This window comes from Mastigoproctus giganteus, chromosome 3 (assembly GCF_048544385.1).
Source record: "Mastigoproctus giganteus isolate SK-2022 chromosome 3, ASM4854438v1, whole genome shotgun sequence".
NCBI lineage: Eukaryota > Metazoa > Arthropoda > Arachnida > Uropygi > Thelyphonidae > Mastigoproctus > Mastigoproctus giganteus.
The window spans coordinates 55,370,252-55,396,450 of record NC_143577.1 but is presented as its reverse complement, the minus strand read 5'-3'; the positions used below and the strand labels follow the sequence as shown (position 1 = coordinate 55,396,450).

The window sequence follows — 26,199 nt, the reverse complement described above, 5'->3', positions numbered from 1 at the left end:
GTTTGAAAATGGTGCATCTGTTAAATCTCTAAAGAACTATTATAATGTTGGTGACCAAACCATGCGCGAAATTGTAAAAAATAAAAGGAAGCTATTACATTTAAAATCGACATAGAAAAAAAAATAAAGGGAAGCATTGTATTGGACATGCAAGTAGTGAGTGGTAAGTTTTTTTATCTATCGCCATATTTTTTATGCAGGTTGCTGAACATTTTTGGATATACTGTAGTAAGTCTCCAAGTTAATTTTTTTCATTAGCTTAAAAATAGGAATGAAGATTCTTAAAAGAATCTTCTTAAGGCAAAAACTCACTATCACCCCATTTGAACTCACATTTTACTAAAGCACATTTCTGGAGGTCACTGCCATAAAACAAAAACAATTTGCACTTTCCATGTTATTGGGCTTTTCTGTTAGTGCATCTAATTATAAACGGGTAGTAAACTCAGTCGTATTGCATTTGTGATATTACCGATAGCTGGAATTCTGTGGGATTTTATATTATTATGGTGAAATGTGTGTCCCCTTCACTGAAATCTTCAGTCATAAAAAAAAAAAAACCTTTAAGAATCTTCTTTAACCCTGCGAAGTTCTTTACAGAAATTTTCATTTTGACCGTTATTATAGTGCCAACTAAGAGAATAAGTGACATTCTCTTAGTCGCACTAGTAAATCTTAGGTGCTACTAATAAATCTATCAAAAAAAAAGACGGCGATCGATTCGGATCAGAAAATTAAAATAAGGATGCTTGAAAATGGTCACACATGAACAAGTATCGCGTGGAATTTAGATTTGTCAGTGTCAACAGTGAACACAATAATAAAGGAAAAAGACAGAATGTGAGAAGCAGTGAAGAGATCGGCACCAATGAAGTCAACTATGATAACCAAGGCTACGAAATACGTATCAGTTTTTACTGTACAGTTTCTTCATTTAATGTTTTCTTTTCTTATGTACCACTCCAGCAACTTCACCACTGTCCCCAGATAAAGTTTTTAATTGAACTAATTAAAAATATATAACTATTTTTCTTCATTCTTCCGAGGAAATTATGTGGTTTTTGTAATTTTGGCATATCACGAATATAGGAGCAATGTTTTATTAGTCATTCCCGGGTTACGTAAAACTCAACTTCCTGGAACGTATGTCGGGGACTTACTGTATTTTTGGATTAACCGGGAAATCGATTATCTGGGTATATAATCTATTGTCTTTTTACTTGAATTATTTCAGCTAAAGACTAGTTAGTAACAGTAAAATTTTCTATGTTGTTTCTTTCACTTATCTACCTCAGTAATAAATGAACATTTTTTTATTATTTAAGTACTAATTACATAGCTTTTCATTATTATTATTTTTCTCAATATACAGGCTGTCCATAAAAGTTTTGCCTGATTTTGGTACAAATTATTAATCAATCAGTAGAATTAAAAATTAGTTCCTCTTGTACATTCATCGGAAGAGATTTTGGATCCGCAATAAATGGATCACAAACCCAGTCAAAATCTTCAATGCTCTCTTCAAAATAATCCTTGCACTTCTGCTGCAGGTTATCTAAATGTTTTTTTAATGAAGTCCATCACCACTTTATTGCAAGCAGCCCTATAGTTGGGAACATCTCAAACGACCAATTTGAAATGCATTGTATCCACAAATCCAGCTTATTTTGAAAGCCTTGAATCCTATCCATACTTCTAAAAATATTTTCATTCATGCCTTGCATTTTTGGTTCAGCTCATTCAAGTGACACTCAAGTCATGTGGACTCAATTTTGGCAAAGTTCAGACAGTCTGTGACAGCCAAATCCTCTGCTTGCACTTTCACGATGGTGGGACTGTTAGTAATGATGGGTATAACCCCCATGCGCAAGCACACTGTGGGTGACCACCCAGGTGTGTACCAACATAAGCAGGGGTTGAGGTGTGGCACCCACACCACGTGGAGGAATGTGTTACCAGGCAATACTAGGTGGTAGTTGACTCTCATCAACCAGTGCAATACTACCACTTTGCTTATTGGAGGCTTGAAGTGGTGGAACCTATGATTAGCCACCAGAGCTAAGTTCCGGTCAACCCTTCCCCATTTCTTACATCATGCAGTATGACTGAGATTACTTTTGAGGTTATGATGGACATCATGGCGAGATCCAATCTGCCTCACATTTCAAGGGTACAGCTTTAAAACGGTGTTCGCAGGCCAACTGCAAGTTAGTACACTGGAACAAACCTATTGGTAACTCTCTAGGAGGCTTCCGGATCAGCTAGTGTATAATCTTGCTACCTCTACTCTACTCTGCCAGATAGTGACTGGAGGGAGTCTGAGTAGTGTGTACGTGGGGGACATTGTCGAGGCCACGTTATGTCAAGGATCTGGGTATATACTCACCATGTGTACGCCATATCCAGAAATTTCATTTCTGGATATGGCGTACTATTGAATACACCATGAATTGTCAAACTGATAGACCTCCCAAACGCTTCCTAGTTCATTTGACAAATATAAGTGGTCTCGGTTCTAATCTTAATGATGGCCATTTCCACTTGCAGTCTGCCGCACCCCATGTACTTTTTCTGAATAGAATCTCAGTTATCGGTTGATTCAACTACTGCTCATCGCCGTTGTCCAAATTATTTGCTTTCTTATTCCAAAGGTGTTTTTTTCTTCTGCTTGGAAATTTACTCATATCCAGCCAGTTTCTAAAAAGGGTGACAAATCCCTCCAATCCAATTATCGTCCTATTGCAATTACTTCTACTCTTTCTAAAGTAATGGAGAAATCAATTAACTGCCAACTCTTAAACTACCTGGAAACTTACATCTGATCAACAATCGCCAGTATGGATTCTGTCAGTGTCTATCCACTGGTGATATTCTGGCTTATGTTACCCATTTATGGATAAATTAAATGGAAATGTTCGGTGAAACATAAGCAGTTGCTCTTGACATCTCAAAGGCTTTCAATCATGTTTGGCATAAAGATCTTCTAAACAAGCTTCCATCTTATGTTTTGCCAACTGTCTTTTGTAATTAGTTATCTAGTTTTCTCTCTGATCGCTCACTGAGGCGATGGTAGATAGTTCTCTGTCTTCTAACTTCTCCATTAATGCTTGAGTCCCCCAAGGTTCAGTTTTTTTGTCCCACTCTTTTCCTCTTGCATATTAATGACCTTTTTTCATTGAGTGGAAATCCTATCCATAGTTTTGCCGATGGTAGCACTTTGGATTCCATTTTCCAGTTTGAGAAACCTTGCCTTGCTCAATCAGCTTCAACTTCTCGAATATCCACTACCAATTACTTAAATGGCAATCTCCAGGTAATTGTCCAGTGGGACAAAGACAACTTAGTTGATTTCAATTCTTCTAAAACTGAGTCTTGTCTTATATCTCGCAAAAAGGAGGTGCTTCTGTAGCCAGGTGGGCAGGAGCAGCAGTGTGTAGCACATGCTTCTTGATTAGACTGGTATTCGAGCCCGTGACCACCAAATATGGAGGATGCAGAAAGGTCAGGGAATGACCATCGCATATCCCTGGAGCAATATGGCCTTAGTTGCTAATGCTCCTAAAAACCAAATAACATCGCAAAAAGGATTCTTCTGCTCCTATACTTATCTTTGGTGACACTCCGACTTCTAGGCAAAATAATATATCCTTTTGGTGATTACTCTGACTTCTAATCTTTCTTGGCACAAGCACGTTACAAATATTGCTTCCTCTGCATCTAAAAAACTTGGTTTTCTCTTTTGCTCTCGGCATTAATTTTCTTCCAAACAGCTGTTACTCTGTACAAATCGCAAATCCATCCTAGCATGGAATATTGTTCCCACATCTGGGGCAGTGCCCCCAAAACCTCTCTCAGGCTTCTAGATTTCATTCAGAAGAGGACAGTTAGGTTAATTAGTGACTCATCTCTAACAGTGTCTCTCCACTCGCTCTCTCATAGATGTACTGTTTCTGCTGCATGCCTTTTCTACAGAGACTTCCACGGGCACTGTTCTTCTGAATTGGCTTCTATAATTCCTGCTCTATCTTTCAAAACAGTTCGAACACGTGCTGCCAACATACATTTACTCTCCAACGCCAAACTCACAGAACCAACTTTTCATCTTCATTGTTTATTCATTCAACTGCCGTTTTCTGGAACAACCTTCCTTCATATGTACTTCCTGAAAATTACAGTCTAAAGAAGTTCAAGTCTAATGTCATCAAATATATTCTCTCATCTTCTCAACCTCCAACACAAGCACGGTACTAAGTACTATAGGTTCTAATACCTCTCGTGTTTGGGGTTTTCATTAAAAAAAAAAAAAAAGTGAATAGAAATATCAGAAAGATATGCAAACTTAGTCACCCATTCATCATCTGCAAATAAGTCTGCATACTCACGTCCCTCAATCTCTATCTCCTCCTTAAGTTCAAAAAGGCACATTCATGCTTTACCACGTGACAACCACCGTACTTCTGTATGTAGCAGTAATGTGGTGTGGCGTGTTCAGGTCCCATTTCCTGACACAAAATGGAAAAAAACTGGGAATTGAGGGGCTGCGATTTGTTGAAGTTAACAACTTTTACTACTTCATCCAGCACAACTTTCATATGGCAAAGATTTGGCAACAATGGCTTCATGGTGAATAAGACAATGGTCACTTTGTATGTCAGGATTCACTTCTCACACTTTAGGTTCAAAGCCTTTAACTGTACCTGTCATGGAAGTGGCTCTGTCTGTGCAAACACTAACACAATCCTTCCAATTTAATTCATTTTGGAGCATATATTCATTAGTAACAAGAAATATTTTTTCCCTGGTGGCTTGCTCAGGTTGTACTTTGCAAAAAAAATTATTTTATTAGGAGCTTCTGGGCCCAGGACTATTTTCACCATCTTGACAAGTTGGCAGGCGCCTCCGTAGCCAGGTGGGCAGGAGCAGCAGTGAGTGGCACACTCTCCTTGATTAGACTGGGGTTCGAGCCCATGACCACCAAATACGGAGGATGCGGAAAAGTCAGGGAATGACCACCGCATATCCCTGGAGCAATATGGCCTTAGTTGCTAATGCTCCTAAAAATCAAACAACAACAACAACAAGTTGGCATTAACAAAGTTTCAGCTATTGTGTATGGCTTTTTGGCCTTTATGATAAGTTCAGCTACTTTATAGCTAGCTTCCTGTACTTTTTTCGAAACATGTACCAAAGAAGTCATGCCCGTTTTTTGTTTTGTTGCAACAACTGTCGAAAATAATTAATATCTTTGCATGCTAGAGAAGAATGTTTTGTTGAGATGTGCCCTTTTAGTTTGCTGGGAACCATAGCAGCATTGCTGAGTTTTTCTCTGCACATGAGACACTTGGGGATTGGGCATGTTTTATCACCACACCAGAAAAAACCAAAAGGCAAATGATTATCTCTTTATTGTCTGCACACTAATTTTTGTTTCTGTTTTTCGGGCTTGTCACTTTCAGTACTTGCACTTGTGGACGGAATACTCCTTACGAGGAACTTGTCCATTGTTACAAAAAGAAAATTGTAAAATCAACAGTGTTATGACTTGCGATCATAGTTTTCTGACTATTTCAGAGCACAGCTGTGAGGAAACTGAGAGTAATAGGCGCTGGACCAATACTCTTTGAACAGAGGAAGGGACACACCTGTCACTTTAAAATATAGTTGTATAACGAAAGGTGGGTGCATCAGCACAGGAACAAAGTAATAAAATTGAAGTTGCATGGACAAACAGAGACAAATATCAAAACAAGCCAATAAAATAAAAGACGGGATGGTTTGCTAATCCTTACACTTTTAAGGAACAGCAAGAATGTATTTAACTTTAACAAGTGGCATCTTATTTCATTCAGTGCAGCAACAAAACTAGAAATATTGAAAGGGCAAACACACAAATAACTTTAGAAGACAAGTAAGTTGGATACTCACGCAAAAAATAATTTACTGTCCCAAATGCACAACATTGTATTTCAGTAAAAATGGTGTGCTGTGAAATATAACAATGAGTAGCATTACAAACATGTATAAAAACTATAAAAAAATATATAATTGGTAGTAAATAATGTACAGATAAATCTCTTACAATAGGTAAAGTTCTCAGTTGTCAATTTCTAATTATAATATGTATAGTATTATTTATAGGTATACACTGAAAGGACAGAATTCATGGGATACCTGGTTCCTGGGCAACATGATGCTGTCACCCCCTCTTGCTAGTGGACGAACCCACCGGTAGGCAGGTATATAGTTACACTGCATTCACGTAGACGGTAATTCGATGTCAGTATGGATAAATTTCGTGAGTTAACCGACTTTGAAAGAGGGATGATAGCGGGTGTCCGACACATGAGTTACTCTATTGCGGAGGTGATACAGAAATTCACTATCCCTGTTTGACAGTATTAAGAGTGTATTGCGAATACACCTTTTCCGGAATAACATCTCATTGTGGACAGCACTGTGGGCGGAGAATGGTGGTGGATGAATATGGTTGTCGATGTCTGTCTTGCATTGTTTCAGCCAACCCGAGAGCAACGGTGGCACAAATCACCGACTTCAATAAGGGAGGTGCCAGAAACATCTCCATCAAGACCAGGCGATCATTAGCCACAATAGGTTATGGGAGCTGCCGATACACTATAGTCCCATTGCTAATGCCACGACACAGGACTCTGCACCTCAACTGGGCGAAAGAACATCAGTACTGGACCTTGGATGATTGGTGACTGGTCTCCTGATCCGATGAGTCCAGTTTCCAGTTATTTTGAGTGGACACATAGCTGACAGAAACTGCACGAAGCTATGCACCCGCCATGTCAACAAGGAATTGTTCAGGTAGGTGGACAGTCGGTAATGGTCTGGGGCATGTTCAACTGGCACATGCTGGGACCTTTGGTATGTCTAGATGTATCTCTGAACCGTCCAGGTTACAGGTCCCTCCTTACTGACCATCTGCATCCCTTCATGGTCATCGTGCAGCCACAGGCCAATGGACTCTTCTAGCAGGACAATGCACCTCCCCACAGAGCTGTGGTGACTAGAAAGTGGTTTGAAGAGCATTCCACAGATTTTACCACCATGGAACTGCCTCGCTGTTCACTGTACATAAACCCTGTGGAGCATCTTTGGAATACTGTGGAAAGGTCCGTTTGAGCTTTGGATCCTCCACCCAGGAATGCAACGGAATTATGGACAGTGGTGCAGCAAGCATGGATGGAAATATCTGTGGAACACTTTTGTGAGCTAGTGGACTCAATGCCTTGCCATGTGACTACTTTTACCGGGCGAAAGTTGGGCCAACCTGTTACTAGGTAGGTATCCCTTGATTTCTGTCCTCTCAGTGTATATTTCCTTAAGGTATTTAAATGTTTGTTCTGAACGTTCCTAGATAGCTGAGTAACACAGGACTATTTTTTATAAATGTATTATTACCATGCATTTTACGTAATGAATAATAACACTTGTTGTTCCAAATCAAAGCAGATGACTAACAATTATTGTAATCCAAATGTTTGTAATTATTGTAATTATCCGGGTGAAAGGTGGGCCTACCTGTTACTAGATCGGTATACCATAATTCCTGTCCACTCAGTGTATAGCTTCGACAAAGTACGCGGCACACTGGTTGCAGAACAGTGCAATAGATAATTAAAAATGTAATAATATATTTAATAATTTGTGCCAAAATCAGGCAAAACTTTTTGGGCACCCTGCACTTAATTTTTACTGAATTATGTATGACCACCTACCTAATATGTTAAGCCACTGTGAATGGATAACAGCTGCTATTTGCCTAAGCATTGACTCTACTAGATATCTTTAGGCATATATCTTGCAGTATCTAAAGATATCTACAAGACAGTGGAGGCAGATATCTGAAGATATCTGCCTGCAATGCTTTCAACAGTGTTGGTATAGATCATTTTTGTATGTTCATACACCTCACTTCCCATTCCAACACATTTCACAGGTGTTCAGCTGGATTGAGATCAGGAATTTGGAGGCAAATCAAGGTGGGTGATATCTACATTGTCGTCTAGGAAGAGCCTGTTTCTGTCCAGGAAGCTGTTGGTCTGGAAGCCTCATTTTAGGAAGGATGTAGAGTTGCTAGAATGAGTAAGAGAAGGGCAACAAGATTGGTGAGAGGAACAGAGGAGTGCTCTTACCTTATACACCTCTTAAGGCTTAAGTTCTGCAAGTTGCAGCATCTGGAGACTAAGCACCTCCGAGGCAATCTGATTGAGGTGTACAAAGGCCTTGAATGGTTTGAGCAGGTTCAATGCTGATGGGATACTTCCGCTTGCTCAGATTAAGAATCTGAGGGGGCATAGATTCAAATTGAGGAAAGACAGTTGTAGAATAGATGTGTGGAAGTTTGCCTTTACCCATCAGTTAGTTGATTGCTAGGACAGACTTCCACCTGTTGGTGTGGAAGTTGATAGCTTAAATAAATTTAAGGCTGAACTAGACAAACATTTGGAGTGACTGGATGGGTGGAATGGGAAGGATTTTTTTTTTTGGCTGATGCTGTATAAGCTTGCTTTCTTGCATCATAGGCCTAAACTAATGCTAATGCTAAATGCAACATGGTAAGGCATACATGTTCTCCTAAGAGCTACCAGTAGACCTCTCCAGTGAAACATTAGTCCATATACACCAGAGGGGTCCTAGTTCTTTCCAGCAAAACATGTCCCATATTAAGCAATCACCTCTGCCTACCTGGATAGTGGGCACCAAGTATGATGGATCCATGGACTCATGTTGCCTGCACCACACATGAAGGCATCCTTTGGTTGAACCAGGTATTTGGGCTCATTCAACTAGTGTGTTATTGACAGCACAGCATTCACTATCGATGGACCGACCAGGTTAGCCAGGTGGGTAAAGTGCCTGCCTGGCAACCAGAGGTAAAGTGTAAAGTGTGTTTAGGGTCAAACGGCATCAGGGGTTTCCCCCATCTCCGCGTTGCTTTCATTGTGGGCGAACCAGTTCGCTGGGAAATGCCAGAGATTTAAAAGTGTATGGATATTGTATATGTGTAGTGTAATGTACCGTTGTTCATCTGGTCGTTTAGCCGCTGGACCCCTACTGAGGCCCAACATTGCCCCACTTTCACCCCGTGGAGGCAGATCAGGAAACACCAGTAGACTAAGATTTACTCTGGCAGGTCCTGCCGCTTAATTTTCTGAGATTTCGGCGGCTAGAACCTAAAAAAAAAAAAATATATATATATATATATATTTATTTATTTTTGGTAAATTCGATGAGGAATAACGCTAAATTTTTGAAAGGCCGAGTGTATGGGCGAAAAATGTAATTTGGACATATTTAAATCAATTCCGACGTGTAGGGCATTCGCTTGCGTATGTGCAGGTAGAGTGGGTGGGGAGACTGAAGTCTGGGGGGAAAAGACAGAAGTATGGAGTCGAGAGAGGAGGCAATCCCAAGTCACAGTGGGACATGCCCATGCCCCACCAGAAGGGAAAGTGGGAAGGGGAGGAGATAGTAAGACCGTCCCCCCCACCGGGAATATGGGTATTAAAGATGAAGGTGGCTAGGGTGCCCTCTTCAAGTCGCCAAATGGCATTTGGCAGCTGTGCTGCATTAAGTCTCTTTTTCTTCAGTGTTGAGTCGATTTCAGTCCATTCGCTCATGGGGTAAGTCCCGTCCTTGTGTTTTTTACTTACTTGTCTCAAGGTTTTTCTCTGTAGTAACTCCATTGGATAGTACTTTATGGTCTTGTATAGTTTAACTTGTGGTGGTCTTTCATCAGAAAAGATTTATGGTAATTAGCAGTTTTCTCCTCTCGAAGAGGTCCTGCGCATATTGAGAAAGTGCTCTGTATTCCTCTTCTGTGTCAATGAAATGGGATTCCAGTCTTTTCGGAAGGTAGTGTATCTTTGTGATCAGGATGCCTCTGAGATCTTCGTATTCTGGGCAGTCGTAGACCAAGTGTTCCAGTTCTCGATCTCCCCACACGTGCAGTTGGGGTCCTCAACAAGGCCGAACCCAAGCAGCTTCTCCTAAAGGGACCATGACCAGTAAGGGGCGAAGTCAAGTGCTTCCCCGGAAAGTACCAGGCCGGTTGCTTGGGGTAAATTTTGCTGAGGTCGGGGAGGAATTTTCTTGTGATTTCTCCTTTTGTTGTATCGGTCCATCTTTGTTGCCACTCCCGAAATAGGTAGGCCTTGTAATCGGACTTTTTCTGTTTTTGTACTACTCACTGGGTCAATTATGAAATCCTGGAAGGTGGCAGCAACCCCCCTGGCATGCAGGAAGAGCAAGCCAGCTTTTACAGTCTCCAAATCGAGGGGGAGCGCTCCAGCAAGCACCTGCAACGCCGGTGTGCTTACTGTTCTGCATGCTCGTGTGGTTGTTAATAAAATGGTCCTTTGTATCATATCCAGAGTTCTCCTATTGACTGCAAGCGTCGTTTTGCTGTACGACACTGCAGCAGCATAAGTTATCGCAGGGATGAAGGTCGTCTTATAATACAATATTACTGTTGTTTTTTTTAATCCCCAGTCTTTTCTCGTAACCCTCGCCACCAGTGCCGAGTAACATCTTATCTTTGTCCTTATATATTGTAGGTGAGGTTGAAAGAATAAGTTTTTGCCTAGGATAACTCCTAGATATTTCATTTGGTTGGCAAGTTTAATGGTCACACCTTCTATTTTAATTTGGGGTGGACGCCGTATTTGCAGGGTTCCTTTTAGTAGAATAGATGTGGTTTTCGTCGGTGATATTTTTAACTGGTTTCTTGTAGCCCAGTTTTGTATTTTCTGTAGAGCTTGGTTTGCGGTGGTTTCCAGTTGGGCTGTTGAGTCAGCCTCAATGGTAAGAATAAGGTCGTCTGCAAAGGCCCGGGACCCAACCAGCCCCAGGTTCAGGAGCTCATCGAGGACCATGTTCCAAAGGAGTGGCCCCAAGATAGACCCCTGCGGGCAGCCCCTGTGTACAGATCTTGTGACTTTTTGGTAGTTGGCATTTATTTCTACTTTCCTGCAAGGTAGGTAGTCCTCCATTACCTTGTATAGTTTGATAGGGACTGCAGCCACCCTTAGTCTGCCTAGGATGCTCGGCCACCATAGTGAGTCGAACGCCCCGGTAAAATCAATTGAAATGACTAGTAGGTATTTTTTACTGCATTCCTGTGCCTTCCGAAGCAGTGTTCCAAGTGCATCCGCTGTGGAGGAACCCGGCTTAAATCCGAACTGATTCCTAGCCGCCAGGTTTGTCCTCTTATAGTGGTTTTTGATTTGCTTGTGCAGCAGTCTCTCATATAGTTTGCTGACCACTGAGAGCAGTGCGATAGGTCTATATGACTCTGGGCAGTCCGGTTTTTTGTTAGGATTTTTAAGTAACAACTTGGTGTTTGCTGTTTACCATGCTGTGGGGAATTTGCCTGTTTCCAGGCATCTGTTGTATAGAGTAAGTAGTAAGTGTGGTGCAAATTCTGCAGTTTTCTTCAAGATCTCTGGTTCAATCATGTCCAGTCCGGGCATTTGCGATTTCTGATCTTGGTGGCAGCCTCACTGAGCTCCTCCAGGGTGAAGGGGGGTTCGATCGCCAAGGTGTTATAGTTTGCGTTGTCCTTGCAAATTTGTGTTGTTCTTGCATGGTTAATATTGCTGGTTCCTTGAATATTTTGTCTAGTATGTTGCCCATTGACTGCTCCCAGGTGGTCGTTAGGTTTTCCTCCTGTGTCCTGGTAGTACTAATGACCTCCGCCTCAGGCTTGGATCACAGTAAAATGCAAAAACCTTGGGAGGTGCATTATGGCCACAGAAACTGATGTGCCAACAACTAACAAAAAAAAAAAAAAAAAAGATCGATGGTGATCAGTGGTGAGAAGAGGGTATCCCTTGGGGGGGGGGGTATAACCTGTGGAACTCCATACATCTGAGTGAGTGTGTGGATCATCATTTGGAATATTGTTGTTGCATTTTCCATGGTTTGCAATATTAGCTGTTGCACAGTGACCTGCTGTGAGTTCAAACAGTGCGCTGCGCCTTTCGCTCCCCACAAACATCCACCCTGCGTAATCCTTTACAGTTCTGTTGGCATGAGGTGCTGTGACTCATTCGACACCAATCTTGTACAGCAATACCCCACATTGCACTGATAATTGGTACCGAAACTGTTCCATGTTATGTGAAACCTTGCTGATTGAGGTATAATTATAACGGGTTTTAATTGAATGTGTACCACAGAAACATTCTATAAACAAATTATAAGAAATTTATAAACATTATCTTGATGTTATGTTGAACATTCGGATCTTCATTCACAATCGCCTAGCAGGCCATGTCAACCTACCCGAAGAACTTTCTCCAATTCTTCTGTTGAAAATTCTTTTGGTGCCACTTCAGAATTGTTTTCCTCTTCTTCATATGCAGTTTGTTCATCAATTTCAAGGAGATTTGCATCATCTAAGTCATTTCCATGTAAGTCAATGTAGTCACATACATTGGCAGTGTCAAAAGTTTCAAATCCCAATTGTTATTTGTTGTTATTTGTTTTTTTTTTTTTTTTAGGAGCATTAGCAACTAAGGCCATATTGCTCCGGGGATATGCGGTGGTCATTCCCTGACCTTTCCGCATCCTTCGTATTTGGTGGCTCACGGGCTCGAACCCCAGTCTAATCAAGAAGCGTGTGCTACACACTGCTGCCTGCTCCTGCCCACCTGGCTACGGAGACACCTTTCAAATCCCAGGTCTTTTCCAATCTTAACAATGTCTTCAGGATTTGCCTGAATTTGCAATTCAAAACCAGTGAAATCATTTGCCAAATGGGGTGAAACATGGTGCCAAAGAGAATGCATGTTGTTGGCAGTGATTTCTAGCAAAGATGCATATATTTTTTCGATCATATTTAAAAGGGTAAAAAATAAATTGTGAAATGAAAAGTTTGAAAAGCTATCACGGCAGGATGGAATTAAGAATACTGAACACTGTTGCATGTTGCCGCTGACTACTTGAGGCTATTGGCACATCTGCATGTGAGACGACAGAGTTAGCACCACAGCATATGGCAATGCGGAATATATGTAGAGTGTGTGTCTAGGCTATTGAATAAGTTTTAATATGTACAGTAAATTTTCGACTTAAATTTAATTGAAAACAGTGTCATAATGAAACCTGTGCTGTTTGAAGCCGTGCTAAGCAAGGTATTGCTGCACACCTTAACCGCTGTGAGTAAGTGACAGATGTGCTGTTTCGAGCATGGAAGCACCCGACACACAAGCTCACAATCATACCCTTTTGAAACTCAATGTCTTTACTACTTGCCATAACTGTTGCTTTATCACTTTGACTTGTACAACCAGATGCAAATTCCCTTTGCTCTAGCATGCAAAGCTTTTTGGCTGTTTATACTGTGAGCTATGTGGCATATTCCATTATGGATGCCTTGGTCACAATTCAGTGATCACTGAATGTATATCCTCCTTGAGTTTTCTAAAAAAAAAGCCATATACAACCTCCTTGAGAACATTACCACTTGAAAATTGATGTCCGCACAGGTGTTTCTCCTGATTTATGGCAAGAAAATAATTGCCGGGGGGGGGGGGGGGGGGCATGTCTGGGCTGTAGCGCAGGTGGTTTAGCTCCTCTAATGCACAATCTCTCAGAATAGCGATTTCTTTTTAGAAGTTGTCACGATGAAGCAAGACACCTTGTGTAAATTTCCCTCTTCTCTGTTTTTTTATATTCCCTATTAAAATTTTGAGAACAGTAATTGTAGTGATCTTATATGGCGTGTAGTCTGTCAAAAAATTTCCTTTCATATCCCAGAAAATGGTGACTATGACCTTCTTAGCGAAGGGTTGAGTTCTGAATGTTTTATGCAGTGGTGACCGATGGTGTTTCCATTCCATGGACTTCTGTTTTGTTTCCAGGTGCCAGTGATGAATTTACATTTCATTACCAGTTACACAATCCTTGGAGAATTTACATATGCATGATGCAGATCCCTTCTGGATCTGCATCATGCATATGTAAATTTTCCTCATAGATTTTAGCCCTGTGTTGTTTCTAGAGAGATGTGCGCATTCTTGGCACCCAGTAAGAACTAACCTTTTTACATGGCCAAATGTTCAATGTCAGTACCAGTCCCTCTGAAATTTTTCATATTTTCTGGAACATTTCTGGAATTCTCTTCCATAAATTGTCCAGAGTGGGGATTATTCACTGGATTCTTGACCTCATTTATACTGCTTAGACCAAAATTTTATCTGGTACTCAGAAGGGGTGGTATCACCATATGGCTTTTATCTGTATATGATAACTTTTGGTCTGTTCCCTTCTTTTGTCAAAAATTTCATGATGGTCCGATGCTCCAGCAGTTTCTTGCCCTCTCCCTTTTCCTTTGGGTTGGCTAACTTAAATCTTTTCTGTTCTGCCATGCTACACTGTATTAAGCTGGACCTGTGCAAATAAAATAGACATTTATGGGAGCATGATAAAACTGCAGGTTTTTATATATCAGGCATATTGGTAATCAAGGATGTAACTTAATTTTATATTGTTGTATTATCTAATGCAACAGTTTAAAATTATAAGAACTTCTTAGCATTGGTAAAAGATGTCTTATAATCTAGGTTGATTTCAGCAGGCATATGATGTTAAAATATATTGCAAACTGCTGTACGTAGAGCAGACACGTCAAACTGGTGGGCTGTGTGTGTGTGTGTGACATTTATTTTGTCCACATCATTTAAAGTTGTCAACTTTCACAGGTTAACAGGGTTAAACCTATATGAAAATACTGATAAATGGCAGTACTTAAATTCTGATGTACAGAGATAAATGTAACACTCATTACACCTTTTATCATTAATAAAATAATACTTTTTTAAAATTTAATGAATTTTCACTGTTTTGGAATGAGTAATATTCCATTGATAGATTGAAGATTACATCATTAATGGACTTAATTGGGCACTTACTTTTGTTTGATTTTGTAATAGAATGTTTCAGAAATTATTTTCAAGCTTTAATAGTTTTTCCAATTTTTAATTATTTCATCTCTCTCTCTCTCTCTCTCCCCCTCCTTCAGGCTACAAGATATAATTATAGTGATGATGAAAAATTTGGCTTGATTGAGGTGAGTTTCTGGTTTTTAATTATTAGTAATTTTTTAACCATGTGAAGCATAGTGACAGTTAATAACAGTTCACACCTATCCATCATGTTTGTATATTGTAAATAAAGAATATTGACTACTCCACTATCTTAATAAATCTTCCATTAGTTTATCGGAAATATAAGAATATCAACATTAATATTTTTTGAAGTTTTACAAGAATTTAAACATGTCCAGATGTTTCTTGGATACTTCAAATACCCCGTGTTTAAAGACTTTTCATTTATATTGTTTAAAGACTTTTCATTTATATTGTACATGGGAAGAATAAATATTTATATTGTGCTTGGGAAGAATAAATGTAAGATTATTTCTAATTAACAAAAGATTTTACTTAATTACCAAAATGAATACATATTTCACAACTGATTTTTCTTCTTTAATGCTAGCTCATCAGTTCATATGATGTCCATTATTTTTCTAAAACTGAAACAGTATCTTTTAGTTTATATAAAAAGCTTAGTAATCTCTAATTGTGCATTTTGCATTTTTTAACATCAATTAGTCCCACTGAAAAGCATTTTAAATATGTCTGAGTCCATTGTAATGATCTTTATGAAAACAATCCCTACCTTTTATCCTTGACAGCAGTTATTTTATTAAATGAATCCCACTTCAGTGTCCTATGATCAGTTGCACTTAGTGGTTCCTTTATTTGAAGATTCTTAATGCACGAAGAAACAATGTTGATAATCAGATCAAGGATATTCTCTTGTTGCCTCTCTAACATTTTGCTATTGAAACAATCAGCCATCAAATTGGGAAATATTCTGATAGTGAGTTACCAGCATGCAAGTTTCAATCAATATCTGAAGTTGAAATTTCCTATAATAAGACATTCTGATTTGCAGGTCCATTCTGTTTGCCTGTATAGTTCATTATATTTATCAGAGTCATTCAGCTTATAATATATTCCTAGTCTCATTTTTCTTTTCCAATTGAGTACATAATACCAGAGTAACTCAGTATTATACCGACAAACCAGTCTGTTGGAAGCAATGTTTTAGAATCTATGTGTTTATTAATCAGAACAGTAATTATCTTTCAACACTTGGTATGTCAGTGCTTTTTGTATACACTATACTCAATTTATTCAATTTGTGCATCCCTCTCTCTTCTATACAAGAATGACACTATATCACTGATATTCCTCAAATGTCACTATTTGATGACAACCAGTACTTCAAATTCACAAATATTTCCTATTCTCCAGTAAAGTTTATCAGCAGGTATACATGTGCATGCTCTTAGTAATTTTTACATAACCAATATAATTGCTTATCTCATGTGGATCCTCCACAAGCGGGCTTTATACTTCCCTTTCAAGGATACTACATGTTCCAGTAGAAGCAGTGCAAGTGATGGCTGGCAATAAACTGTTAATCTTGTACATTCTCCCATCCAATAAAAATTAATGGTTTTCCTGACAATATACTCATTATGAATAATCTCCTATGAGACTAGTGCCTTCTGCTCTTGTTGATTCCACCATGCAGCCAGATGCATGCAGGTTGGCTCTAGCATTGAGTTGGGCAATTGAGTGCTTGATGAGGCCACAGGTTTAATTCCTTCAAGGACACTGTTTATGCAAGCACTCAAATTCATCCATCAGAGTGCTCAGTTTCCACTTAATTTCCTCATCCATCTTTTATGCATAGACAAAGGTACTTCCAGTAATACTGTTGAGTTCAACTGTAGTCCACTCTGCATGTCAAACATACTGCTTGCACTAAGGCCTTGATTCATAGGAGAGCTATTTTTTTTAGTTATTTTCTGGTGCATTCAATCTGTCAAGATTTAAATGTTTTTTTTTTTTTTTTTTTTTTTTGTGTAGGTAATTGCAATGATTAAAGGATTGCAAGTTCTTATGAGCAGGATGGAGACAGTTTTCACCGATGCTATTCGTAGACATGTATATGCTGAACTTCAGGAATTTGTGCAAGTGACATTAAGAGAGCCTCTTCGTAAAGCAATTAAAAATAAAAAGGATCTAATAAGGAGGTAATTAACAGGCTAAGAATTATTGTGTTTTATCTTTATGAAGACTTGGTTTCTCTATTTGGCATTTTTACCACTGTCCTTTTAAAAATGTTTAATATTGTTTACTTTAATTTGAGCACTAGAAAATCCAGCCAGCTGTGTAGACAAGTGAACTATAGCAAGCTGTTAGCATATTCCCTAATGACTGTGGGGAGGTGGAAGGAATTTGTTTTACAAAATTTTAACTTAACTAATGAAATCAGCATCAAAATGATTGATAGGAGAGTTTTATGAAAGTAGCCAGTGAGCAGATATCAGAAAAGATTGCTTAGTGAAAAACCCAATATAAAACATAGAAAACAAACTTGCTATAAAACACAGCATGTTTGCTTTCCTGATAACGATAAAAAACTACCTTTTCACCAATGTATAAACTGTAAATAAATTCAGTAAATTTCCTTACTCTTTGCCAAAACCGACAAAGCAGATATTTGGATAAAATGAATAAAATATATTCAAAAATCGTGCGGGCTTTACGATTAACACTTAAAAAAATATATACATAGATTGAATAATGTCTATACTAACTACTCGTGCTGAACTGCAACAAGCAGCAATAGGAGGTGCAGGGATTTTACACACACACACACACACACACACACACACACACACACACACACACACACACACACACACACACACACACACACACACACACACACACACACACACACACACACACACACACACACACACACACACACACAGTGAGAGAGTGTCTAAGCTGAACAGATTTTTAAAGCAAGGATGTCAAGTTCATGGTGATATAAAATACAAAACCACGTAGCCAAGTGGTACTTCAAGGTGGATAAGTTATTAGAATCTGCACCTTGTTTTTGTAAAAATGTATTAAATTTGATAGTTTCAAAAAATTTCTTCAATATCTTAAAGAGAGATCTATTTAAAGAAATCCGTTTGGGTAACATTCAATTCAGAAATAAATTTTAAGCTTTCTAATTTTTTTACTTTGTGCTCTTACCTTCTGTTAGCCTTGCCATTTTAAGTTTTTATGATATTTGAGTAAATTTAGGGCATAAATTCTTGCACTATGAGAGCTATAAAACATTATTGTAAGTGGGCATAGCCTATTTTTGTAAGGCACACTATATCCACAGCAGCTTGTGCGCCATTAAACACCCATACCACACACACACACACACACACACACACACACACACACACACACACACACACACACACCTATTTTTGTATATAGCACTGAGTATGCTACTTAGTGCATCGATCTCATATTGTGGAGGCTATAAATCTTTGCACTATGAGGGCCGCCTCTGTAGCCAGGTGGGCAGGAGCAGCAGTGCATAGCACACGCTTCTTAATCAGACTGGGGTTCGAGCCCATGACTACCAAAATACGGAGGATGCGGAAAGGTCAGGGAATGACCACCGCATATCCTCGGAGCAATATGGCCTTATGCTAATGCTTCTAAAAACCAAACAAACAACAGCAACAACATTGCACTATGAGAGCTATAAAACATTATTGTAGGTGGGCATAGCCTATTTTTGTACGAAGCACTGAACATGCTACTTAGTGCATCAATCTCATATTATGGGGACCCTTTGCCAAAAGCACTGCCCTATTGGAGCAATGCTTTTTATTTAGAGTAGTGCAATACTGAGGTAACTCATGGAGAAGACTTCCATAGTATGAGCTTGATGCACTAAGTAGCAAACCTAGTTTTCTCATTGTTACATGCACAAATAAGTTTTTATAATGTTATAAGAACATTATTGTAATAGTAATAACACACACTTCTATAACAAATATAGAAGTGTTTGTGTTATTACCTTGTTCCCAATAAGAATAAAAAACCATCTGTTTCACCAATATGTAAATTGTGAATAAATTTGGAAAACTATTATCCCTCGTTCCCAAGTTTTTTCTTCCAGTGCTTTTGTTCAACGTCCAAAATTTACCATAAATTAGGAAGTGAGGGAGAATGAGATCAAGTGATGGCTGGCATTAAATTTATTTATTCAAGTGATGCCTGGCATCATTATTTATTCTGCATTCTTATGCAGAATATTGGCGCCTCCCTAGCCAGGTGGGAAGGAGCAGCAGTGCGTAGCACACGCTTCTTGATTAGACCGGGGTTCGAGCCCGTCACCACCAAATAAGGAGGATGCAGAAAGGTCAGGGAATGACCACCGCATATCCCGGAGCAATATGGCCTTAGTTGCTAATGCTCCTAAAAACCAAATAATAATAATAATAATAATTATGCAGAATAAATAATGTTTCTGTCCTTTGCTGTTTCTTTCCATGTTACTTGTGTCATAAAGAACTTAGTATTTATTAGAAATTAGTAAAGTACAGGTATCCCTTGAGTTATATGATTAATGCCTTTTTGAAAATTAATGCATTGACTTTTTTTCTTTTCTTCTCTCATGCATGTTTCTTCATTTTAATGAAGAAACATATGCATTGTAAATTTTATAAATATTTTAATTTAGAATACAGTTTAGAATAAAGTACATACAAAATAATTCAGTATGTGTTTATATAGCATACTAAATTAAAAGCACACTAAACTATATAGTGAATTTACAGTATACATAAACTGCAGTGTGCGAATATAAGGAACAGGCCTGAGAACATATACATACTGCATGCATTAAATGCGGTAATAATTGATCCTGCAAAAAATTTCAAAAACTTGAAAGTTTACATTATACAGGTAGTTCTCGACTTTACAAGTTAATTCGTTCCTAGCACATGCTCATAAAGCGAAAACTCGTAAAGTGGGAATTTAATCCCATAGACATAATGTTAAAAATAGGGGTTACGTTCTCAACAATGAAATTGGTTAGTTAATTAGTTTATGTTTAAACAATGATTGATTTATCCAAAGAAATGAAAACGAGCCAGTAAAATCAAGCAAATTATAATAATAAAGAATTTATTTAGGACTTACAAATGTTAAAGAATGTTTATTCTTCATCATCATCATTGACTAAATGCACACTTGTTGATCACTCATTATTGGCTTGGCACTCTTGGTTTGTTGCACAAGGAGTCGTCTTCTTCAGAAATGCTTCAAGAGGCGTTTATTTCCAGATAACCTTCTCTTTTCTTTATAAATTTCAATAGCATGCATAAGCATTTTTTAACGGAACGCACAAATTGCAACTAGCACGATTTTCGTGGAGTAACAAGTTTACGAAGCTTTAAAAAAAAAGGAATGAAGAGAAGATTCTGAAAATTTATGTTTTTTATATGATTGAAGATTTCAGTAAAGGGCAAACACATTTCACCGTAATAACGTAAAATCCCACACAATTCCAGTTATTGGATTTTCACAAATGCAATAACATCGAGTTTACTACCCGTTTATAATTTCTTGCAGTAACAGAAAAGCCCAATAAACCGGAAAGTGCAAATTGTTTTTATTGTTTTATGGTCGTGACTTCCAGAAATGTGCTTTAGAAAAATATCACAAAGCCGTTCAAAATTGGTTCTTATAACATATGATAACAATGAAAGTGTATAATAGATTTAATACACTCTCTTAGAGTATCATGCAATTCGTCACTGAGAGTTTTTGCCACCAAATGGTTTCGGTGCAACACACAGTGAATAGTACGTACACTTTGAACTTTTTCTTTCAGAAAGGCAGCGAAACCTCGATAACAGCCCACCATTGCAGGTGCACTACCTGTGGCTACTGCTGTTATATTAGTAAATGGAATATCATACTTATTTAAATATTCCTCCAATCGCTGAAAAATTGTCAACCCCGTTCCATCACTTTCAAGATATTTTGCAAATAAAAATTTGTCAATAATTTGATGTTTAGTTTTACTATAATATCTTACATAAGCCATAAGAATAGAAGAACTATCGAATGTAGATTCATCAAGTTGGATGGAGAACTTACTATTTTTCAGTTCTGATACTATAGTTTTTTCTACATCTTCAGCCATTTCACCAATATGCCTTTTCACGGTATTCACACTCAATGGTAAGCATTTTAAAACAGGGCCGGAATTTTTTTTCATTATGGTTTCAATTACTTCTTTGATTGTGGGTATAACAATATCCTCTGCAATTGTATATGGTTTTCCTTTTTTTGCTATATTAAAAGAAATATTGTAGGAGGCTGTTAATCCTTGTTTATTGTCAGCTTCGGCAGGTTCTTTCATAAATGATTTTATAGTTGGTCGATGTGTGTATTTCTCTTTCAGTTCTTTAAAAAAGTCAAGATCTTAATCTTTCTTATTGGGATGGAGTCTTTGAAGATGATCTTTCATTTTTGCTGGTTTCATTGCATCGTTACTAAAAGTTTTTTCACAAAGAAGACACATAGGCCTCGTTTTGTTTGTTAATGAAGCAATAAACCCAAGTTTCAAATATTCTAACGATTATTGTCTGCATTTCTTTTTAGAATCTGAAGCTGCTATTGTGGTTACTGGGGTTGTAACAAAATAATTAAAATTGAAGTCAGTAAGCAAAATTAATAAGTCTAAATAATATACCTACTCACATATTTCTATAGGATGTACAAAACTACCAGCCCTACTCAGCTCTTCAACATAGAGAAGTTTAGTTCGTGAATGAATAACGATTGAATTATAATATGTACGTTGATGAATTTTAGAACATTAATGCTCACTTGTATGTTGGTGCACAAAAATGAGACTGGGATCGAATACGTGTAAGTATAAGTAAATAAGCAACTGCGCACGTGTTGCAATCTTGCTTCCGCCGTGCTGGCTGGGCGGGAACCACTGACATTCATTTATTGGTAAATACGTCATTTTGACCTACTTGATTGGCCTCCATAACTATTTTCATGACCTTGCTCCATCTTACAGGTCCTATTCATGTCACTGTTCCCACGATTCACATTCACTCTTAATTGCGTTGTCATTCAGGATGGAGGTAATCCAAGTTAACTGAATTAAATATTACCCATACAATGATGTCTTATATTTTTCTATCGACCCCTAACAATGTTATATCGACCCCTGGGGGTCGATATAACATTGTTAGGGACATCTGATAGGTGACTGAATTTTTTTTTTTTTTTTTTTTTGGATTTTATGATTTCTGCAAGCAGAATTCATAAAATTCTAACATTCTGCAGAATTCTAACATCCTCCTTTTTTTTTTTTTTTTTTTTTTGCTATGTTATTTATTGTAGTAAATGGTTGTGTGAAATACTTTCCTTACACTAAGCAGCTTTCGGGGTTAATATTTTCTGTAATTAGTGACTTATTGACATGCAAAAAAAAATAAAAAAGGGAAAAAAAGTTAATTTTGAACAATCAGGGTAAAATTTGTAACTGCAATCAAATATATACATTTTCGCTGCACTCAGACATTGGACATTTTCTGCCTACCAACACTCTTGTATAAGCTGCACCCATAATTTAACAAAGGTTATTTAAGAAGAAAAATAATAACATTTTTGAGAAATTGATTTATTTTATTGCAAATATCATATTACTTCATTACTTCTAATTCTTTTTAACCAAAAGTGTTTTATTACACATATGATTATTGACAGGTGACGAATAACACCATACATACTAAGGTGAACCCAAAATATTTTAATAATTTCTTAAATCATAATTCATTTACAAGAATATTATTCTAATTCATCTTCAAAACCTGGAAATCCATCACTGCTGTCATCCTCATCATGATGATCATCACACTCTCATCACACTCTGGTCATTGCCGCTGTCTGATAGTGAACTGCCATTCTCCTCAAACAGAATATTATCATCTGCACACATCCAAGGCATTACTGATGCCACACTTCTTAAATGACTTCAAACGTTTCGGTCTTTCTTCATCCCAAGGATTTTTTTACCCATTGGCACACCTGAGAAATTGTTGGTTTCATCATATGACATAGGTGTTAAGCTGTGTTGTGGTACAGTAAACCCTTGCTAATCTGGATTAATTGGCGGGGGGAGGTCGTCCAGATTAGTGAAGCAAAAGATAGCCTTCTCCTGAACTGCAAGTAAAATTGTGTAACTTCAAATGCTTTGCAAACTTTTTTGCCCGCCCTTAAGCTCAACACCACGCATTCCAACACCACTTGATCTTTGCTGTGAATACCACTTAAATACAGCTTCTTCCAGCACTTTTGGCTTTTTTAATGCCCATCTATTTAATATCTGACACAGTCTATTGGCCAGTACCAAATTCTTCAGCAATATTTTTTCCATGAACACCATTTTCAAGTTTTTCTATCACTTTGAGCTTTTTGATGATAGTCAAAGTAACGTTTCCTTTTTATTACCATTTTCAATTCTTTAGAACCCATAAATATATAAAATATGTTAACTTATGTACATATATACATATAAAGAAGTATGCAAATGAAGCGATATATAAGCAATAACATCTGTCCGACTCAGAGTCAACAGTTATACTGAACAACACACAAGACAGTATAAAGTATGTTCCGTCTCTCTCTCTCTCTGCATAGTCTGTCAGTGTGCAGTCAGAGTGACTCATCTGCCTTCCAAAATCCCATGAGTCTTTCAAAATACTCAACTGCGAACAGAATTTTTCATATTTCAATCCGAATTATCCAACATCTGGATTAACTGTAACCAGATTAGTAAGGGTTTACTGTATCTTCATTTGTTTAGTCCATTCTTCTTTCATGAAAGCTTTAAAAGGCTTGTTAATAGAAACATCCAGTGGTTCTAGTCAACCAGTAAGTCCAACTGGAATTATGGCAAGTTGTGTTTTTAACTTTTCTGCCATCATCTTTGTGGCCTCTAAACAAGCCCTACTGGTCCCATACCAGTAGGGCTTGTTTCTTGAGAAAGCCACTAGAATGCTGTGACCACACTTTTTTCAGCCATGGTTTGCTCCATCTTCAATCATCCACCCCTTAGGATGAACATGGACAAAAATATCTGGTGGAATTTTTTCCTTTGGCAAAATTTTTCTCATGAGTATGAGGATTGGTTGAAGTCTTCCATCAGCACAAGCCAAAACAGCACTATAGCGTGTATTTTTGTGGCCTGATGTTTTCACAGTTACTGATTTTGTACTTTCGGCATCCACATTCTATTTGAGGACACATCAGATGTTAAAGGTACTTCATCCATGTTAACAAGTTAGCCAAGCTCATAGTTTGTGTGCTTCTTATGCATTAATTATAAATCTGTGAAATTCCAGGATTTGGCTTTCATATTTTTCTGGCATTTTCTGGGCTATCCTTTTTCGTCCCCTTATAGTTAAGGTGTCTCACTTCATATATCTGTGACACCAATTTGTGCCACCAAAATCATCAAGTCCCTTTGCTGCTGTCCTGCCTTTTGCCTTCCAGCTATTCAGTTTTTCCTAAGTCTTGCCCATTTTTCTGTTGGTCAAACGAAGGTTATGCTTGTTTTTTAATTGCCATACTGAGTGTAACCTCTTGTTTCTGCCATTCCCAGATCATCATCATCTCTGTTGGTGGTGGCCCAAAATGTCTTTCTGCAGCTCTCTTTCCGTATTCCTTTGCATAACTGATGACTTGTAGTTTGTAGCCAATTGTGTAAACAGGCCTTTTCTTTGTTGATGCCCTCGTTAAGGGTACTGGTAATTGAAATTTACAGTCAAAGTTGAATAAGCGTGTGCGTACAAAGTGGCTGTGGCTGTGGCTACACCATGAAAACATTCATTATAACTACACCATAAAAATATTCATTATGGTACCTTAACAGATCCAGCAAGGTTGGTTTTTTTTTTTTTTTTTTTTTTTCAAAAGTCAAATTTATTGGTAATTTATTTGGATGTTTTAAACTTGTTAGCAAGAGTTTCATAAAATTACAATATATTGGTTAAAAAATTCTAAAATCATTGGGAAGAAGACATAACATGTTTGTTTTATGATAACCATGACCATCACCTTATGAGATGCAGGGTGTTTTTTGAGATAGATTTATGAAAAAAAAAAGCATCTTATATGATGGGACTTATGATAATTAATATTGACATGTTCTGAGCATATCTGGGTACTTCAAACTAACTTCAAACATTTGGTCCTGTGAACTTTGAATTACCAGATTTTACCATACTTTTGATTTATTTAAAAAGCTGTTTTGGCTGTGAATATTATTAAAATTTAATTTAGTCTCTTGTGATTTAAACGTTTAACATTGAACATATTCAAATATTATGTTTTTTTTTTAGTTTTTGTTTCATATTTTTACTCTCATACTTGCTTCTCATATTTGTAGGATGCTCGTTCTGCTCCCTAATGCACCTTTCCTATAGATTCTTGCTCAGATTAAAATCTTAGACTATGATGAGGCTAAGGAAGGTGTTGCATTATTCAGAACTCTTTTTAAGCTATTCCTGCTCCACTCATTACTTGTATGCAGTGGCATTGTCATCCTCATCAGAGAGTTGACAGAGCCCTTGAGAATATTATTATTTTTTTTTTAATGATGATTTCAACATGAAAAATATTGTGGTATTGGTACAATGTATCAAAACCATCTGTCCAAATATTAGACACTTTGAAGAGCGTTCAGTTAAGCAATTCCATATGAATAGCATCAATTGAGTTCACTTCAATTTGGTACTAGGCTGTTTCTCAGAGTAGCTGCTCTTCGGTGTAAAGCATGGCATATGAAATACAGCAGTGTTTCATCACACTGTACTATTAATTTTTTTTGCATCAATATTAAATGCATCACAAAGAATAATGTGAAATAGAAAGATAACAATAGATTGTAAGAAATGAGCACACAAAAATTAAATTTTGAAAAAATTAACTTTGATCTTTGATATAATTCACACAGCACTACCTATATTAATAGATAATGCTGCGCCGACCGGGCTAGCCGGGTGGGTAAAGTGCCTGCCAGGCAACCCAAAGGTCGCGGGTTCGATTCCTGCCTCGGGCGTGGATCAAAGTACTGAAAAAACCTTGGGAGGTGCATTATGGCCACAGAAGCCTATGCGCCAACAACTACCAAAAAAAAAAAAAAAAAAGATAATGCTGCATGAATACATGAAAATTACAGATAATGGAAGAA

General features: G+C 37.7%; 1 protein-coding gene across 2 annotated transcripts in view; it reads left to right on the top strand.

Moving 5' to 3' along the window:
- Cyfip (Cytoplasmic FMR1-interacting protein Sra-1) overlaps positions 1 to 26,199 on the top strand; it is a 425,647-nt gene that overhangs the window by 190,451 nt on the left and 208,997 nt on the right. For both annotated transcript variants that reach the window (XM_090369296.1, XM_090369295.1), the window contains exons 11-12: positions 15,056 to 15,103; positions 16,977 to 17,143. In XM_090369296.1, coding sequence (XP_090225422.1) covers positions 15,056 to 15,103; positions 16,977 to 17,143 — 215 coding nt within the window. The remainder of the gene's footprint in view (positions 1 to 15,055; positions 15,104 to 16,976; positions 17,144 to 26,199) is intronic.